Genomic DNA, 15803 nt, shown 5'->3' on the forward strand with positions numbered 1-15803 from the left:
ACACACACAAGCTGGAAAGATCATTATTTAGGAAAAGTTACATTTACAGTTGCCTACACAATCTCCAGCCTGCCCTCTTGGATGTATGTATGGTCATTCCCCCTGCCTTATGAAGGCCATGTACAAAGGACCGATGATACTCTGGAAATGTCATTGATACCGTCAATGCTCAATTCAGCGAATGGTCCCTGCCTTGCCCTGCACTGTTTGCAGTTAACACAGCCTTTCTCATTTCATCATGCTTTTCTTCTCCCCTTCACTACAGTAACATCCAAGTGCCTCTCAAACATCAGTGAATTTGTCTGCACTATGGGAGGAGACTATTGCTGCCCTCCTTTTACAGATGGAGAAATGGAAACAGACACACTTTCCTGTGATCACACTGTGGGGGGACTGGTGCAGTCAGGATTAGAGCTCAAAACCTCCAAATCATGCTGCCATACGGTCAGAGACCTGGAGAAGAGACAACTGAGATTACGAGCATTAAACACTTCTACTCCGCTGCACCCCATGTGCAGAAAAAGGGCGGGCATTTATTGGCCCCTGCTGCCACTATACAGCCTATGGATGGGATATGGCTTGCCAGGATGTCTCATGTTGTCTACAACGCAGCTTTAACCTCTTCAGCACGAACAACTGCGCACAGACCCAGCTGGGCACGAAGGCGCTTGGCAGGCCCCACGGATTGCTCTTCCTTGTGCCAGATCCGCCTCGTTCACTTCTGGCAGCGACAGCCCGGAGCAGCTCTGCACACTAGCAGAGAGCTCCGCGCCCCTCAGAGGGTCCTGACACCGCCTGCATCCAGCAAGTCCCTGCTGCTTCGTGATGCTGCTATGGCTGCCCAGCTTGGGATGAGGTTCCACACAAGTACCTCTTTTATCTCCCTTCCCACAACGGATTGAAGCGAGGCTAAGCAACTACACCCGCCTTAGCGGAGGCACACGAGTCTAAAAGCACTCTCAGAGACAATGATAGGGTAGTGTACTGGATCTGTCCTCTCCCCCAGAATAAAAAGCCTTCATTCAGCTTTTAGTACCTGATTTAGTCAATGTTTGGTTTTTATCTCTAAGTCAGTGGATATCTTAATATCTGGTCTTGTCCCTTTAAAAGACCCTCCCACTATAGGCTTCCTCAGCAGTAAATGTAACCAGTATTTAACTGAATACTGTCTCTCAGATCCCAGATCTTTTCCTTTTGATATTTATTTGTATTTCTTAAAGGAAAAAGGCAACTACATATTCTAACAGATGAAGTTACATGGAAGTGCTTTAACCCAAACCTGCAGCATGTCTGCATAGCTTTAAGTAAAGGACAGAAGGCTTTTATCCCACACGTTGGATACAGAAGGTTAAGAACTGGGTCCAGGGTGAGGTTATCTGGAGCGCAGTTTTCTACAGTGTCTCCCCTGGAGTGGCCATTGGGATCATATCCTAGACTGACAGAGGGTGGAGTGGGTTGTTTGACTGATATCCATGACAGAACTACTTTTTTTTTTTCTCTCTCTCTAAGCAATGGTGTAGATCCATCCCTAGAGCAGAACATTCTTTTTTTAATTATTATTTTGGATTTTTGCCAAAACATTAGAGACAACACATAGAATATGTTAGGCAGCTTAAATATGGAGATCGTTACTAGCTCAGTGTCTAATAATACTGGAGTCTACCAACCTGTTAGAGCATAATTAACATTTAAACTGCTAGTCTGCAAAAAAAACAAACCTTCTTGAACTGTTTTAGTTTTAACTGTCTTCAAAAACAGCTGTCAAGCTCGGTTCTTCCAACACTGCATTTGCCAACATCGCCACAGCTAGAACAGTTGCTGCTTGATTTTCTATATAGTTTGGGTGTGGACTTTTTTAGGACTGGCTGGCCAAAACTATGCAATAAAATAATCTCTCTATGAAGCTTTCAACTCAGTTACAACATGTTCTATAACAGCGTTAATACTGGAGGCTATGCTCCTCTCTGAAAATGGTTTCATACATATTTACAAGTACCAGCATAGATGAGGCCTTAGGCTCCCCATTATCTGCACAGTAGCTACATACTTATCAACTAGCAAAGTCTCCGAAGGTTGAAGGGCATAATTTCAGAAAAGGAATAGCTAAAAGCATCTTTTTAAATAAAAGTCAAATATGTGATTTTCACACTTGCAATCAAGCTATTTTAGCTCAAATAGGTTAGCATGTATCAGATGAATCCAGTTACTGTTTGCATTTCACTTTGCTTGTAATGGAAGACAAACCACCCCCTCTAAGCTAAGGGGAATCGCATTACCTCACATTTGCTGCAGATGAAAGCAAGCAGACTACTACCAGAGTTCAGCTGACTTGCAGTAACTTGTTGGCCTGCAGCAGCAAGCAAGGCTCTAAGCCATGGCTATACCCATTCAAAACAAACATTACTTTGTTTACAGCTTTGAAAATAAAAATTGCAGATCAAATGAAGCCATACAAAATGTCTAATGTAGTTATAATAAAATTATTGCTAGAAACTGTAGGCTTTGCAAATTCTGAGGAATATACATCTTCAGAAAAAGTTCATTACAATGTTCATGAAATTTCAGTTTTGGAGGAGTATAATTACATTTTTGCTAATTAATTTAGGGTGTTTTTAGTTTATAAGACAACAAAAGACACAGAATATATTTATGTTTCTCATTTGATTTACAGAGAATATCTGGGCACGCTATGCGAAATACTACAGATACTATGTGAAAATTAATACAAGTAATCTTCAGCCTATCACACTTCAACACCCAATAATAATCATAGTATTTTTCCTTAAAAGAAAAAAAAAAAAATCTAGCTTTAGTCTCAATGGCTTTTTAAAATTGAGTTCAATACTTAAGAAGTCCAGCCAGAAACAGCTCACAGTCCTTAAATATTAACAAAAATTACAAGAAAAAGATATTCAAAATTTGCTTTTAAGAAAGGCTGGCTAAACTAGTGTTTCTTTGTAAATATTCTATCTCACCAGGCTGTTTTCTTTCCAGGCTTCTGGGAATTTTGGTCTTTGCTTCTCCCTAGACACCAAGACTTGCATATCTTCAAAAGTGGGATGGTTTCCGACTTCTGTCTGGAAAGCCATCTGGTACTCTGGCACAGATTCCCCTGTTAGCAAAAGAAAGAAAAATCACAGATTTAAAAAAGAAAAAAAAAGCAGATCAAGAGCTATCAGGTGATGGAAGGTAGTATCAAAGCTGCTGTCTATCAGGATGTTCTCCATTTTCTCCAAAGTCTGACTTCATGAAGAAAAGCTGAATTAACTGCAAATGAATTAAGTGTTGTTTAGGAGCCTCTCTGAAGGACAGCATCCTCAAACCTTGCTGGTTGAGTGGCACATTCAGAATATCTTGGAACCTGAGGATGACACCTAATTTTCTGAAACACCACAGACCAAAAATACTCATAGGCTTCATTTGGGAGGAAGCCCAAAAACATTACAAGTCCCAGCACATAAAGTGCAGCTGTTTGACAACAGAGGGAATACTGCATGTCAGACTGTTAACTCTTTAAACTATATCTCAGGAATAAAAAGGTGGTTGTGACGCTTTCTTATGTGTTAATTTTTACCAGTCTATTTCCTCTTGTGTTATGTTACAGGAATGGATTTCCCTGAATTTTCAATGTCACTAACATAAAAGCAAGTACGAATTGCTAAAGGCTACATAAAATCAGAGCACCTTCCCATCCATTTGTTCATGAGGAAGGTCTGAGAGGCACTTCAAGAGCTATATCAGTTTTAAGGACTGAATGCACTGCTTTTGCAATCAGCCCAACTCACCATGTTCATGAACTCTGGACAGTAAATATAGTGCTCAAATTGCACTACCACGAGGCTTGAAAGCTGGTTAAAAAAAGCAATTGAAAGTCTTTCAGCATAATCCATGCCTGACACTCAAATACATTATACTGATAACAATAATACTTTTGAACACTAGATGGCACTGACCTAAAGGTGAAAAACAATTGTGAAAATTATTTCCCTTCTATGAAGGGTTCACTTTAAAAAGGTTGGCTAGGGATTAACTTTGGCTGCTGATACTACTTTCTACTACCTTTTTTTCCTACTTCTTTTAGTTACCTGGGAAGAGGTCGGTGCATCTCATAAATATCTCCCAGTAGATAAGGCCTAGTGCGTACATATCTACTTGTTTCAAAGCAGATTCACAGTCCCGCAGGTTCACTGCTCCTTCAAGCACTTCTGGGGCCATATAGCGGATCGTACCAACCTGGAAAAACATAAAATCAAAATTTCAAAACGGGAAGCAAATCCTTCATCATATTCAATTTATTATGGATTTTTTTTATATCCTACTTTGTTTTATGTTTTCTACAGTTTAGCAGAAAATGTCCTCTTCTAATCAGTGTCCTCAGCTTCTAGACTCTTATYGGTCGCCTAGTCATAACAAAACCCTTCCTGTGCTCTGTCACATATTGTTTGTACCAAAACAAAATAATAATTTTGTCCCTTACACAATGTTCTCAAATGCAATATGATATAGCAGAAATGTTTCTTTTTCCTAAAATTACTCTGTTATATGCCAAAGTACATACTATAATGGGAAAGGATGTAGCTGAAGAAGGAACTTGTTCTCTTTATTCCTGGACTGCTAGCAAGGGTGTCCCCTATGTCTTCCAGGTTTAAAGGTTATTAACAGCCTTGGAAGACATATCCGTTTCCACAGGGGAATATGTTAGATTAGAGCACTCATTCACCAGTCCTTGCAGGAGAAGTCACAGGACTGCCCTGTATCCCCGCATTTTAAACAATGGTTTTGTATCCTTTTGTATCTTTGTTCAGTGAGCAGAGATCTAACGAGCACCTTTGCACTAGGTGGTATTACTATAATACTTCCTTTCTAAATGAAGTTGATCAGAACCGGGAAACATTCTTTGAACGAAATGGAAAGATTTACTGTAAGAGCAAAAAGTCAACAAATATACTGAAGCATTCTGGGACTTTCACTCTTCATTTAAAGAAGTCTCACTAAAGTTGAGCATATTCAGGTGTCAATGTATTTAGGCTTATACAAAAAGAAAACAACAAAGAAGCACACTCTGAATCACAGCATCATAAAAACAAAGCTTCACCATTTCTCTTTCTGCCCAGGGTCTGTTCTACCTAATCCACTCCTGACAGATGTTTTTCCAATCTGTTCCTTAAAATCATAAAATCTTGCAAATTCTATAGCCTTCCTCGGCAATCCATTGCAGACCTTCACTGCCCTTCTATAGATTAGAAAGAGTTCTTCATATCTAACCTAAATTTTCCCTCCTGCAATGTAATCCCATTATCTCTTCTGCTATCCTCAGTGAATACGAACAGTTTATTCCTCTCTCTTTGTAGCAGCTGTTTACATATTTGAAGACTTGTCTCTGTCTTTACTTCACTAGACTAAACAACCCTAATTCTTTCAATCTTTTCTCATAGGTTAAAATTTCAAGCATCTCCTTTTATTTTGTTCTGGTTCTTTCTTAGCTGGTCCATGTCTTTTTACATGCTTTCGTTCCCCCAGGTGTATCCATTTCACGTTCAGGAAATTACAGATGACACCCAGAGAAACAGTCATAAGATGTGGAATGCAATATGTCACCATTTTGAAAAATAAATTATCAGAAAAAAAAATTAACTTCCAAAGAATGKTTGGGCTTAAGTAGTATCTGCAGTACAAGACCCAAGAGATCTGTATCCTCATCATTGCAAACAACACTGCAACCAAATTCCTGACACAGCACTCCAGTCTCGAAAGCTGCCATTCTATCACCTTTCAATAATGCTAGATATGCTTTCAAGTTTTTTGACATAAGAATCAGTCTCATCCTCTCAAGGTTTCAGCCACTTCTCCCCATATTGCAGCAATTCCCCCTAACAGGAATTGTACCACCTTAATAATCACCTTATGACAACAGAAACAAGCATATATCAACCTTACTTCCATACTAATTTTTTTACCTTTATACAGCAGCTTATCTGTATTTGTACTTACCTCACTAATGGCTGCGTTATCTTCCTCGCCTGGGCGCACTAGTCTGTTTCCAGTTAACTTCATGGAGAGTCCAAAATCACTAATTACACACGTTCCATCATTCTTTACCAGGACATTGCGGCTGTTCAAGTCACGATGGGATATTGCAGGTTTGTAATGGTCTATTTGGACATATGAAAGTACTTGTTATTTGAGCAGTTGTACTGTTTGGCAAAATAAGAGAACCTTATTATGTCTGTGCAGCTACTATAAACAGAAAATCAGCTTATTTTTAGAAAGCTGACATTTTTGCTTCTTTATGACCTCCTCAGTATGCTATGTATAGAAAACTGACTGTATCTTTACAGTATATTAGTTTTAGTGTTCGCCGACAAGCTTCTTTCAATTCCAAGAGATATTTCAGCATGATTTTGGCAGGGGAGGCACCATGTGCTTAAGTACAGACCTGCTGCCACAGCCTGGACAGCCAGGCCAAACGTTCTCTCTCACATCCACAAACCTGTGTCAAATATGACACCAGCTGTTTACATTATGATTGAGACTGGCACATATTCAGAAGATACGTAGCCAATATTATTCCTGAGAGTTTGAACACATTAACCTTGCAGTGGATTTGACCTCCAAAGAATAATCTCAGTTGTTCCTAGTTTATATGCTTTTTTGATAGAGTTATTTTGTTTTGTTTTTAAGTAAAACAGCAAGGACTATAAAACTGGTTTTACTGTGGCCTGCTGTTCACATGAATTTACTATACTCCACGATTTCCTTCCTAGCATTTATAAACCAGCTTATGGCTCTGTCTGCCTTTATGATGGAAAATTTACACATTTTCTGGCCGCTAATGGACACCCCTGTCTGCACATTTCAAAATGATGAAGTTAAGACGATAGCTGCAGTTTCAATGGCACATAGGAGTACAGCATTAGGTATTATCAGCCATGCTCTTTTAACAGTATCTTCAGTTTTCATTCTGTGCTAGAGATGATGCTTAATATTTGAGACATATAATTTGGGATTTTAATCCAAACTTTAGGACCTTAATGTAGAATTAATGCTACTATACTAATTATTCCTTTCATTTACTGCCAAAACACTAGTGCTTCAGTGCCAGACTGTATTCTGTAGCCTGTTACATCACAGATTGTGGAATATCTGTTATATAATCACAATTCTTCAACTCCTGAAATGCAGAATGAAGCATGCAAGCAGAGATATACAAATCAATGTTGTCACGTCCAGTGCTCTAATAAGGCACTAAAAATTCAGCAAAAAAAAAAAAAAAAAATCATTTGTAAATAGAGACAATGAGGTCCACACCCTTAGACAAAAATCAAGAGTTGTGATAAATAAAACTACAGTGAAGTAGATTAAACAATTTCTTTTCATATATACAGTACAGTTCACACACTAACTATACTGCTTTGGCAATTTGTGTCCGAACTGCAAAAACAAACAGAACACTTCATCCATTTGCTCTGTGTTCAACAGACGTCCAGCGCTTTGGGTCTTTAGCAATCCGTTGCCATGATACAGCAGCACTGCGCAGCTCTGCTTCCTTCTCCTGCCTTTTGCGCTGCTGCTCTTACTCATGTTTTCATAGAAGTGTCGCAGACGTATCCCACAACACGGGCTTGTTCAGAAGGAAAGGACATGCAAGAAGTTCTGAGTAATCTCTATTTTGATTCATCATTTCCTATTCACCGTAATGCCACAAGGAAACAAAGGAAGGAAGGAATCTGCTCTCTGATACCAAGAATATCTTGGATACCACGGCATCCCTTCCTGGCCTTACCTCCTCGAGGTAGCTCTGTGTGCAGGTACGCCAAGCCCCTAGTAATAGAATGTGCCAAACGACAAGAGCTCACCCAGTCACTTGTGTGGAGACTCAAATATTTGCATAAAGAACCCTAAAAAAAMCAAACACTGGATTAAAATCTTTATCAAGTTGAATAACTCAAAAATCTTTAAGAGAGTCAGTTTCATCCACTGCTCCTGAAAGATCTAATCCTGCGGCTGCTTCTGTGTTTACCCAAATGTTATCAATCACAAGATCACTCAAGTTTCATTGGTCTTTACTATTGCCATTGGGTTTATCTAAAGAAGAACAACAGAAAATGTATTATTTATTGAAAAATAACAGGTCTTGCCTTTAGGAGGAGGATATTAGTTATAAAACAACCGAAAAACATGCATTTTATTTATGCTTTCAAAGAACTTGTTGCTGAACAACAGAAGAAGAAAGGTAACTGCAGATTTAACAGCCCAGGTTACTAAATTGCGGACTTYGAACCATTAGCACTTACAGAAAAATACGGATCACCTCTCACTGGCATCTCCCCTGCTCTAATGTATTTAGTCATCAAAGCAAACAAACAAACAAACAAACAAGATAATTCAAAATAGAAGTGAGTCCACATGCACTGAAGGAAAAAAAAATTCAAGTTCCCCCTTTCTTGGAAGAGAAGTTGTATGTGAAAACAAGTTTTTTAGTAAGTTGTGGTGAATCTCCAAGAAGAGCAGAAGGAAAGGTGTCAATTATGATGCTGAAATGTTCTAGAAACTCAAATTGCTATCTGAAACAAGAGCCAGATTCTGCAAACTATGACATCCTCTGCAGTTTTTATGTACATAGCTCCCAACGACGATATAAAACCAAAACCCTATGCATAAAGAATAGGAAGTCCAGCCTTCTCTGTATACATACTACAATACCGTGTTTATTTATGAGCACAGGCTACCTGCTTTTTGATTATTTAAATCTGTAATCTTAAAGATGCACCAATGCATAACWTTTATAGTAGCCTTGCATAAAAACACTTTATTGCAAAAATAGTTATATAACACTTGATTTTCAAAAATCTGGTGTTAGCCATTTAAGTCCATTTGGAGTCAACATTCAGATATGAGATATAAACACAGTTCAGATGGATACCACAATTCAGAGCCACTGGAGCCTCTGAAATTTTTTTTAATCCAATGTTAAAACTAACACCAGGTTCCTGACACTCCTTAATATAATTACAAGAATTTTACAGCTTTTCTGGYTTCCACTGTATGGAACAAAGAACCCATAAACAGATAACCTCCTCCTTGGTGATAATACAGAGCAAACGTTACTCAGAGTTATACAGAAGCATTTTGTTTTTGCGTTGTTTAAAATGCTGTTATATGAGCTTCAGACAGATTTTTATTAAGAAAAGAAATCTGAGAATCTACCTAGTAATGCGTTATAAAGTATTTTACATTTTTCTTGCTGTTAACAGCTCTTTAAGCCTCTCCCTTCACTTCTTCTCCAAACTAGCTGAGATGTCAACGTGCACAAATGGGTACTGAGTTTGTCATCAGTACTCGTCTCCCAAGAACTCCTGCATCTTCCACTCAGAAAATGAAGGTGTTTGCACAGAGGTGTCGAAACACCTGGAATCCCCGAGTCCCTGCTCTCTCCCCATCGCGTGATCCATTCGGCTAACTCCTCCTGCCATGTCAGACGYGGGTTTTTCCCCTATACACTACTGTAGATTCCTGCCTCCTGAGGACTTGTGTTGTCTGCGCTGATTTTAAACTCCATTTGTTTTCCAGTTGATCTAGGATATCGAGATGAACTCACTCACACCTAAGAACCTGCTCAAAGGTCAAAAAGCAGTACATACAGTGCTGCTACTACTGCAGCAACAAACATAAAAACCAAAATAAGGGGTACACAAAATGAATGTCATGACTGTAGGCCTAAATCTCAGCCTTAATCCTCTCTCAAATCTACATATGCTGAGCCAAACTTGTAGAACATTACATACTCAGATAAAACAGGTTGTTTATATATAAATGTAAGGTAAATGAAGATGGACGCAGCATGTGTAATCCTAAAACTTTAAACAAGCTCCACTTTATTCTACTTATCATTTGGCTCCTGCATAGCACTAGATTTTATGGGTTCAGGTACTGATCACAGCTGTGCTGTTCATTGCAAAGACTCTTAAAAAGGAACCATAGCGGCTGCGAGCACTTTTGTTATTAGCCTACGGTTTGCTTGTTTGTTTTGACTAAATCACTGTGATATATATTTTATACTTTCTTTACAGGAAAAAAAGAAAACAAACAAACATTCAACAGCTGTAAGGACTCTGACTGCCAGAAACTTGGTTGCAGTAAAAGATTTTCTTGGTTTAGAGGGTTGAGATTTCAGTCCATCCTAACAAAGACAACAGGATTGTTGGCATGATGCAAGTGGAAAGTACTTTACAGAGAAAGATCTCAAACCAACTTCCGAGATCTTTTTGCTGCAGAGCTTGCTAACCACCACATACTTAAAACTGGCTGAAGACAGTGATTTCTATGCTCTTAATGAAGTTCAATACAAATGACATTCAGGAAAAGTTCCAGTCAAGATTTAGAGATACGTATTTTTAATTGAGATTATTCTTGTCGGAGTCACGAATTACATATTAAATCAAGGATACTTGTTCTTTCTGATAATGACTTTTGATAAAATTGATGGTTTTGTTTTGACAGTTGTAAGATTCTACTAGGTGTTTAACAGCGATTTTTAATTGTTCTTAGAAGATATGAATATTTGACTGCTGGGGAACAATTCTGTGACTGTTCTGTATTTTGTAACAACTCTGTCATCCCTTGTGACTTATCCCACTGCTTATTCACCTGGCAATACCACTGAGTACCATCAGCATAGCATGTTGATGATGAATACACACATCTTCCTTCTTATTACTTGCTACTTTCACTGGCCTGAAGGCATGTTTGGATAGTAACACAAATTGGATCAATCTGATTTTTCTTACTTTCACCCAGGAAAGACCCAGAACAGTTTTCTGTCTGAAAATGCTCTGTTTTGTGAGTTCCTGTTCTCAACAAGGGAAATATTTCCAGGGGGAACCATGTTTTGGAAGGCTACAAAAATATTTCAGCAGCACATCTTGCATTGGTTGTCCCCTATAAAAATAAGCTTGTGACTATAGTTTGAACCACACAGTTCCCTTTTAGTAGAGCTTCCACAGCAGGGTTGCTTCTCTATTTGCTGTTAGCTCAACATACACCAGAACATCTGCTCACTGAATTAAGGCTTATACTGTGCATTAATTACACCTGCTGTGCACTTTTTCCAGTGACTTCCAAACCACTAGTGGATTGATTTGGGGCTAATCTTCCTGTTTTTAATACCTTACTGAGAAAGAACCTGATAATAAAATGTTGTAAGCCTCATCTGTACATTTAATCAGATCTTTAGCAGATCCGGTTTATATAAACAAGACACATTTTTCAGCCAAGTTACATTTCAACTGAAAAGCCCTTTCACTCCAGAAAACAGCAAAACCAGTTCACCTGTTAGGACAGTTATGCTGTGCCCTCCCAGGAACAGAGCACTCACTTGATTTCCCTTAACTAGTTGAACATAAGCCTACTCTGCCAGAGCCATGGGGTTTTTTTGCTTCTGTAGACAGAGCTGAGGTGCTTTGCTACTGTACCTACGGTACGTGTGTGACTGAGCTTTTCTGTGGTCATTTCTAGTTTCTGCAATCTCTTCTTAGATGTCCATCTCTTATAGCATGACGTTGCTTTTCCAACTGTGTTCTCACTATAAAAAAGTTTCAGTTAAGACACTCTTTACATATTCTTCTAGTGCTATGTTGTCTTCTTAAATTTGTATATATATTTAGGTATTTGTATAAGTGTATGCATTTAACTTTCAGTACACGCATATATGTAGAACCCCAAGCATCTTAAGGCAGAGGCTATCATTACTGCTATTTATAACTATTCTGTTTCTTTTTGCTACTTGAATGAGAAATTTTTGTCCAACTGTCTCCATAACAAATCAGGCTTCAGCCAGCACCTTCACTCACTGGAGTCAATACAATATGAGCTCACTTACTTGAGACCAAAAAAAAAAGTCATAAAAATTATTTAACTGAACAGATAAAGTCCTTTTCTATAAAAAAGTCAAAAAAGAGCAAGATAAATTATGAAATATAAAATGAATGTATACATATTTACATATTCATACATCCCCCATATACTTTATATTTTATGATTTTTCATGATAAGCAATTCACATCCATGTTGTGCAGTTTTAAACATTTCTGCTTCTATGCATGTGTATGTACACACGCACAGAGTTCAGAACTGAAGTCAGCAAATTTGAGGGACAGAGGCATTCAGTTAGCTAAGGAGATCTGAAAATACATTTCTGGGAAGTAAGGCTGCCTTGAGACTTCTCCTATATCATCAGTACATGATGTAGTAGAATAAATAGGCTATGTCACAGAATACTTTAAGGAAGATAACAGGATAAAAAACCCTTGATTTACAGTACCACAAACTAGTTTGAAAATAATATTGGCTCTATTAAGTTTCACTGTCAAAAACTGTCATTTACTGCCACTGAGTCATAACTACCATAATAGAGGTATAATGTTTTAATATTAAGAAGTTTCAAATTTCTTAAATATTTTAAGCCAAAACTTCTCTTCAAACACCATCCTTGAATATGCCATAGATGATGAAAAACTGCACCATAACTAAGAGCAAAATATTACAGCCAAGAATTCATCAGACTACGTTCAGTAGCACTAACTGAGAAATCTTAAGAGTATTACAGTAGACCACATTATGATTCATTAAAATTGTAATTTATATGGATTATTTTTACATTACAGCAGGCAAAGGGGACTACTTTGCAAGAAGAACTAATGAAAAACACTGGCAAATATTAAAGTATATCCTTTCTATGCAGCTATTCTTAGGAATCTAAACCAATCTAATTGGTTTTGGGGGGGGGGGGGTTGAGGCACTTACATTGGGGTAATATTCCATCACCAATAAATATTCCATACGTCCATCTGCAGTGAACCTTTCATCTCCCACAATGAAGCGGGCAATATTGTCATGCTCCATCAGGGGAATTCTGTAAATGTTCCTCTCATTGACAAAGTTCTGGCGATTAGCAAAAGAAAATACTTTCACAGCAACAGGGCGTTCATCTAGGGAGCCTTTATACACTGCTCCATATCGTCCCCGGCCAATCAACTGCAAAAAAATTAAATAATTAGTTCTCTAATTAATAAATGAAGACAAAAATCAAAGTTTTCACCCCACAAGGATTATATGCCAACTTTTATGCTGCATTACACTGTACAAAATGGTGAATATTTTGTATTGAAAACCAGAAGTAAAATGATGTCAGAAAAGCTGTTTTGGAACTGGAAACACTAAGGCCAAATTAGATCTTACTAAAATGATCTATAGTTTGAATACCCCATTAATAAATCATAAATCATCTATTCAGCAATTTTATAGACGAGTAAAATCCATGATTTGTCTTGCACTGACAATTCTCTTATTCAGCTTTTGCCTACCAAACATTTTTAGCTTTTACATGACCAGTCTTAATTAACTCCAGAGATCACAGGTATTAAACTGTATAGTAGGTATGTTCTAGGATAGGAATAACAATATACGCATTTGCAGTGCAAAATAAAGACCAAAAGAGGTAAAACAGATTTTAACAGAAAGGAATAATTCTGTGCTACCTGGGAGTCTTCATTCTAGAGCCCACTATGTTAGACAGTTTTCACAGAAAAACCTTTCCCATCTCCATGGCAACCGAAGATGGATGAGATCTCTGCTCTGACCCGGAACGTAGGGCAGAGTCCTAGCTTCAAAAGTTGAAAACTTCTGACTTCATCAGAATTTAAGACTTTATTCAATTCAAACATTTGCAGGAGAACCTTGACGTGAAATTATAGGGATTTCATGGACAAACATCTTCTTCCCTTTTAAAATACTTACAAAAGGAGTAGAAAGGGAAGGAGAAAGGGGTCATAAAGTATTGCTTCTAAAGATGATAAAATTGTCTAAAAGGAAAGCATCATTTGACAGCCAGACTTTTTGTTTCTCAGTCTTTCCATGTCAGGCAGCGCTCACAACGGATTGCAAAGAGGCAGTGAGTCACCTCATGGTATAAAGGCAGAATATACTTTACCCAAAGAGATACGAGAAGGCAAATACAGGTTAAGGCAATTTGTTCCATAGCGCACAGCGAGGGTGAAGAGTCAGGCCCTTCACATTTAAGAAAGAGCAGAGAAGACCCTGTAATAGGTCTCTCCACCAACAGAGTCACCGCCTTTTCCAATAGTGCACATTAGTAGCGATAATTTCATCTGGGGCTTTGCATGCTTCTACCATATTTATCTCTATACTCTTGCAAACTCTATCTTAACTACTTTCTTTTGCCAGAAGGCACCAAGGTTTCTTTGTTGGTTAGCCTGCTTCCGCCATTTGCCCAGACCCCAGTGCAGAGGGAATGACTTTTCTGCAGCCCGCGTCACTAGGGATGACTTCTGATGGGCGAAAGGAAGAAAAGCGCCACCCTCTGAATCCCTCTCACAAAGACATTAGCCCATTGCTATTGATTGATTGCTTTTTGGCTAAAAGCTTTTAAAAATCTCACGCAGGTTCTGCGTGCCACTTGAAGACATAAGATTTTGCAGGTTTCTGATGACACTGGTAACACCAAGCTCACTATTGAAATATAGTGCCCTTAGCTGCAGTAAAATCTGTACTCCAGCGGTGTGCCTGAAGCACTGCAAATGACTACCGTGTGACACTGTACTCGGCAGAGCCATCGGTGTCAAACAAAAAAGGATTTTTTCACATGACACTGAAACACAGCACATTCCAGTTCCCCCCACTACCCCAGAGTGTTTAATATGTTCTTCTCAAGGTAGAACACGTTCTAGCTAATACCAACAATATTGCTAACACAAAAAGGCAAAACATAACGGAGATAATCTTTCTTTTATTTTGGCGGGGTTTTTTGGTTTGTTTTCTTAACTATAGTTTAGAAGAAAACATTACAGAAGTGTACTGATATATTTATTTCTGTAACTATAGCTGGCAAGTGATATGATCACAGGTGATACATTCAGTTGGAAGTAAGACTGAGAAATGGAGTTGAATGTTTACCTCCAGTAACTTCAGATTATCCAGATCCAGCGAGGGCTCTGATGCCGCTGCCTCCATCATGTTCATGCTGTGCAAACCTTGCTTACGGTCTCCTGTAAGGCAGGAGGGGTGGGGGGAATCAGGAAGTTTCAGGTTTTTGCAATACCACAAGTGAAAACAATAAAGTTTACCTGGAATTTGACAGAAACACATTTTCTAGGGAAGGACATGACAATTAAAAAGGAATCCTGTAAAATCTTCTCAGAGTCAGTAAAATCAGCAACGGAGGCACTGATGGCTGGAAATTGCAAGCTATCTGCTGCACAACTATTTTGATAATTGAACGTCATTGGCAGTAACCGTAAAGCACATTCACAGCTTCACTTAAACTACCTGCATTGAACAGAGGATTTGTTGAAGAAAAATGGGTCCCAAAATGCCAACCTGGAGAAATCATTATAAATCTCTCTGGATAAGGGATATTATCATTAAATGCCAGAGAGGAGAAGGGGAACATTGTATACATACATACAATAGGGGCTGGGGAAGAAGACGTAAGCACAACTTTGAGAAATAGTCAAAAGAATGATATAAAAAAATAGTATAATCAAACACTACCTGCAAGCATTCGGTATCCAAAGAACAGAGCAGCAATCAAAACAGCTAGCACAGAGACAGACGCAAGGGCAATAACTATAGTCTCATCTCGATGAAAAGAATGAGAAGAATCTGAAAGAAAACAAGACAAAGACTCTTTCTTTCATTGTAAATTCAAAGAATCAGGACCACGTAACATGTAACAATGAGGGGAAAAACAAAAATCATACTCTGGACTGTAAGATATTGCACTAAAT

The 15803-nt window shown here is 38.4% G+C and overlaps 1 protein-coding gene across 3 annotated transcripts in view; it reads right to left on the minus strand.

Annotated features, from left to right (window-relative positions):
- BMPR2 (bone morphogenetic protein receptor type 2) overlaps positions 1-15803 on the minus strand; it is a 121151-nt gene that overhangs the window by 12219 nt on the left and 93129 nt on the right. For all 3 annotated transcript variants that reach the window (XM_026087007.1, XM_026087008.1, XM_026087014.1), the window contains 7 exons: positions 15568-15678; positions 14971-15062; positions 12802-13032; positions 7784-7898; positions 5992-6152; positions 4086-4233; positions 2976-3112 (listed from right to left, as the gene is read on the minus strand). In XM_026087007.1, the coding sequence (XP_025942792.1) occupies positions 2976-3112; positions 4086-4233; positions 5992-6152; positions 7784-7898; positions 12802-13032; positions 14971-15062; positions 15568-15678 (995 nt within the window). The remainder of the gene's footprint in view (positions 1-2975; positions 3113-4085; positions 4234-5991; positions 6153-7783; positions 7899-12801; positions 13033-14970; positions 15063-15567; positions 15679-15803) is intronic.

The sequence above is a fragment of the Apteryx rowi genome, unplaced genomic scaffold (genome assembly GCF_003343035.1).
Source record: "Apteryx rowi isolate R43461 unplaced genomic scaffold, aptRow1 scaffold_12, whole genome shotgun sequence".
In the NCBI taxonomy this organism is placed as follows: Eukaryota; Metazoa; Chordata; class Aves; order Apterygiformes; family Apterygidae; genus Apteryx; species Apteryx rowi.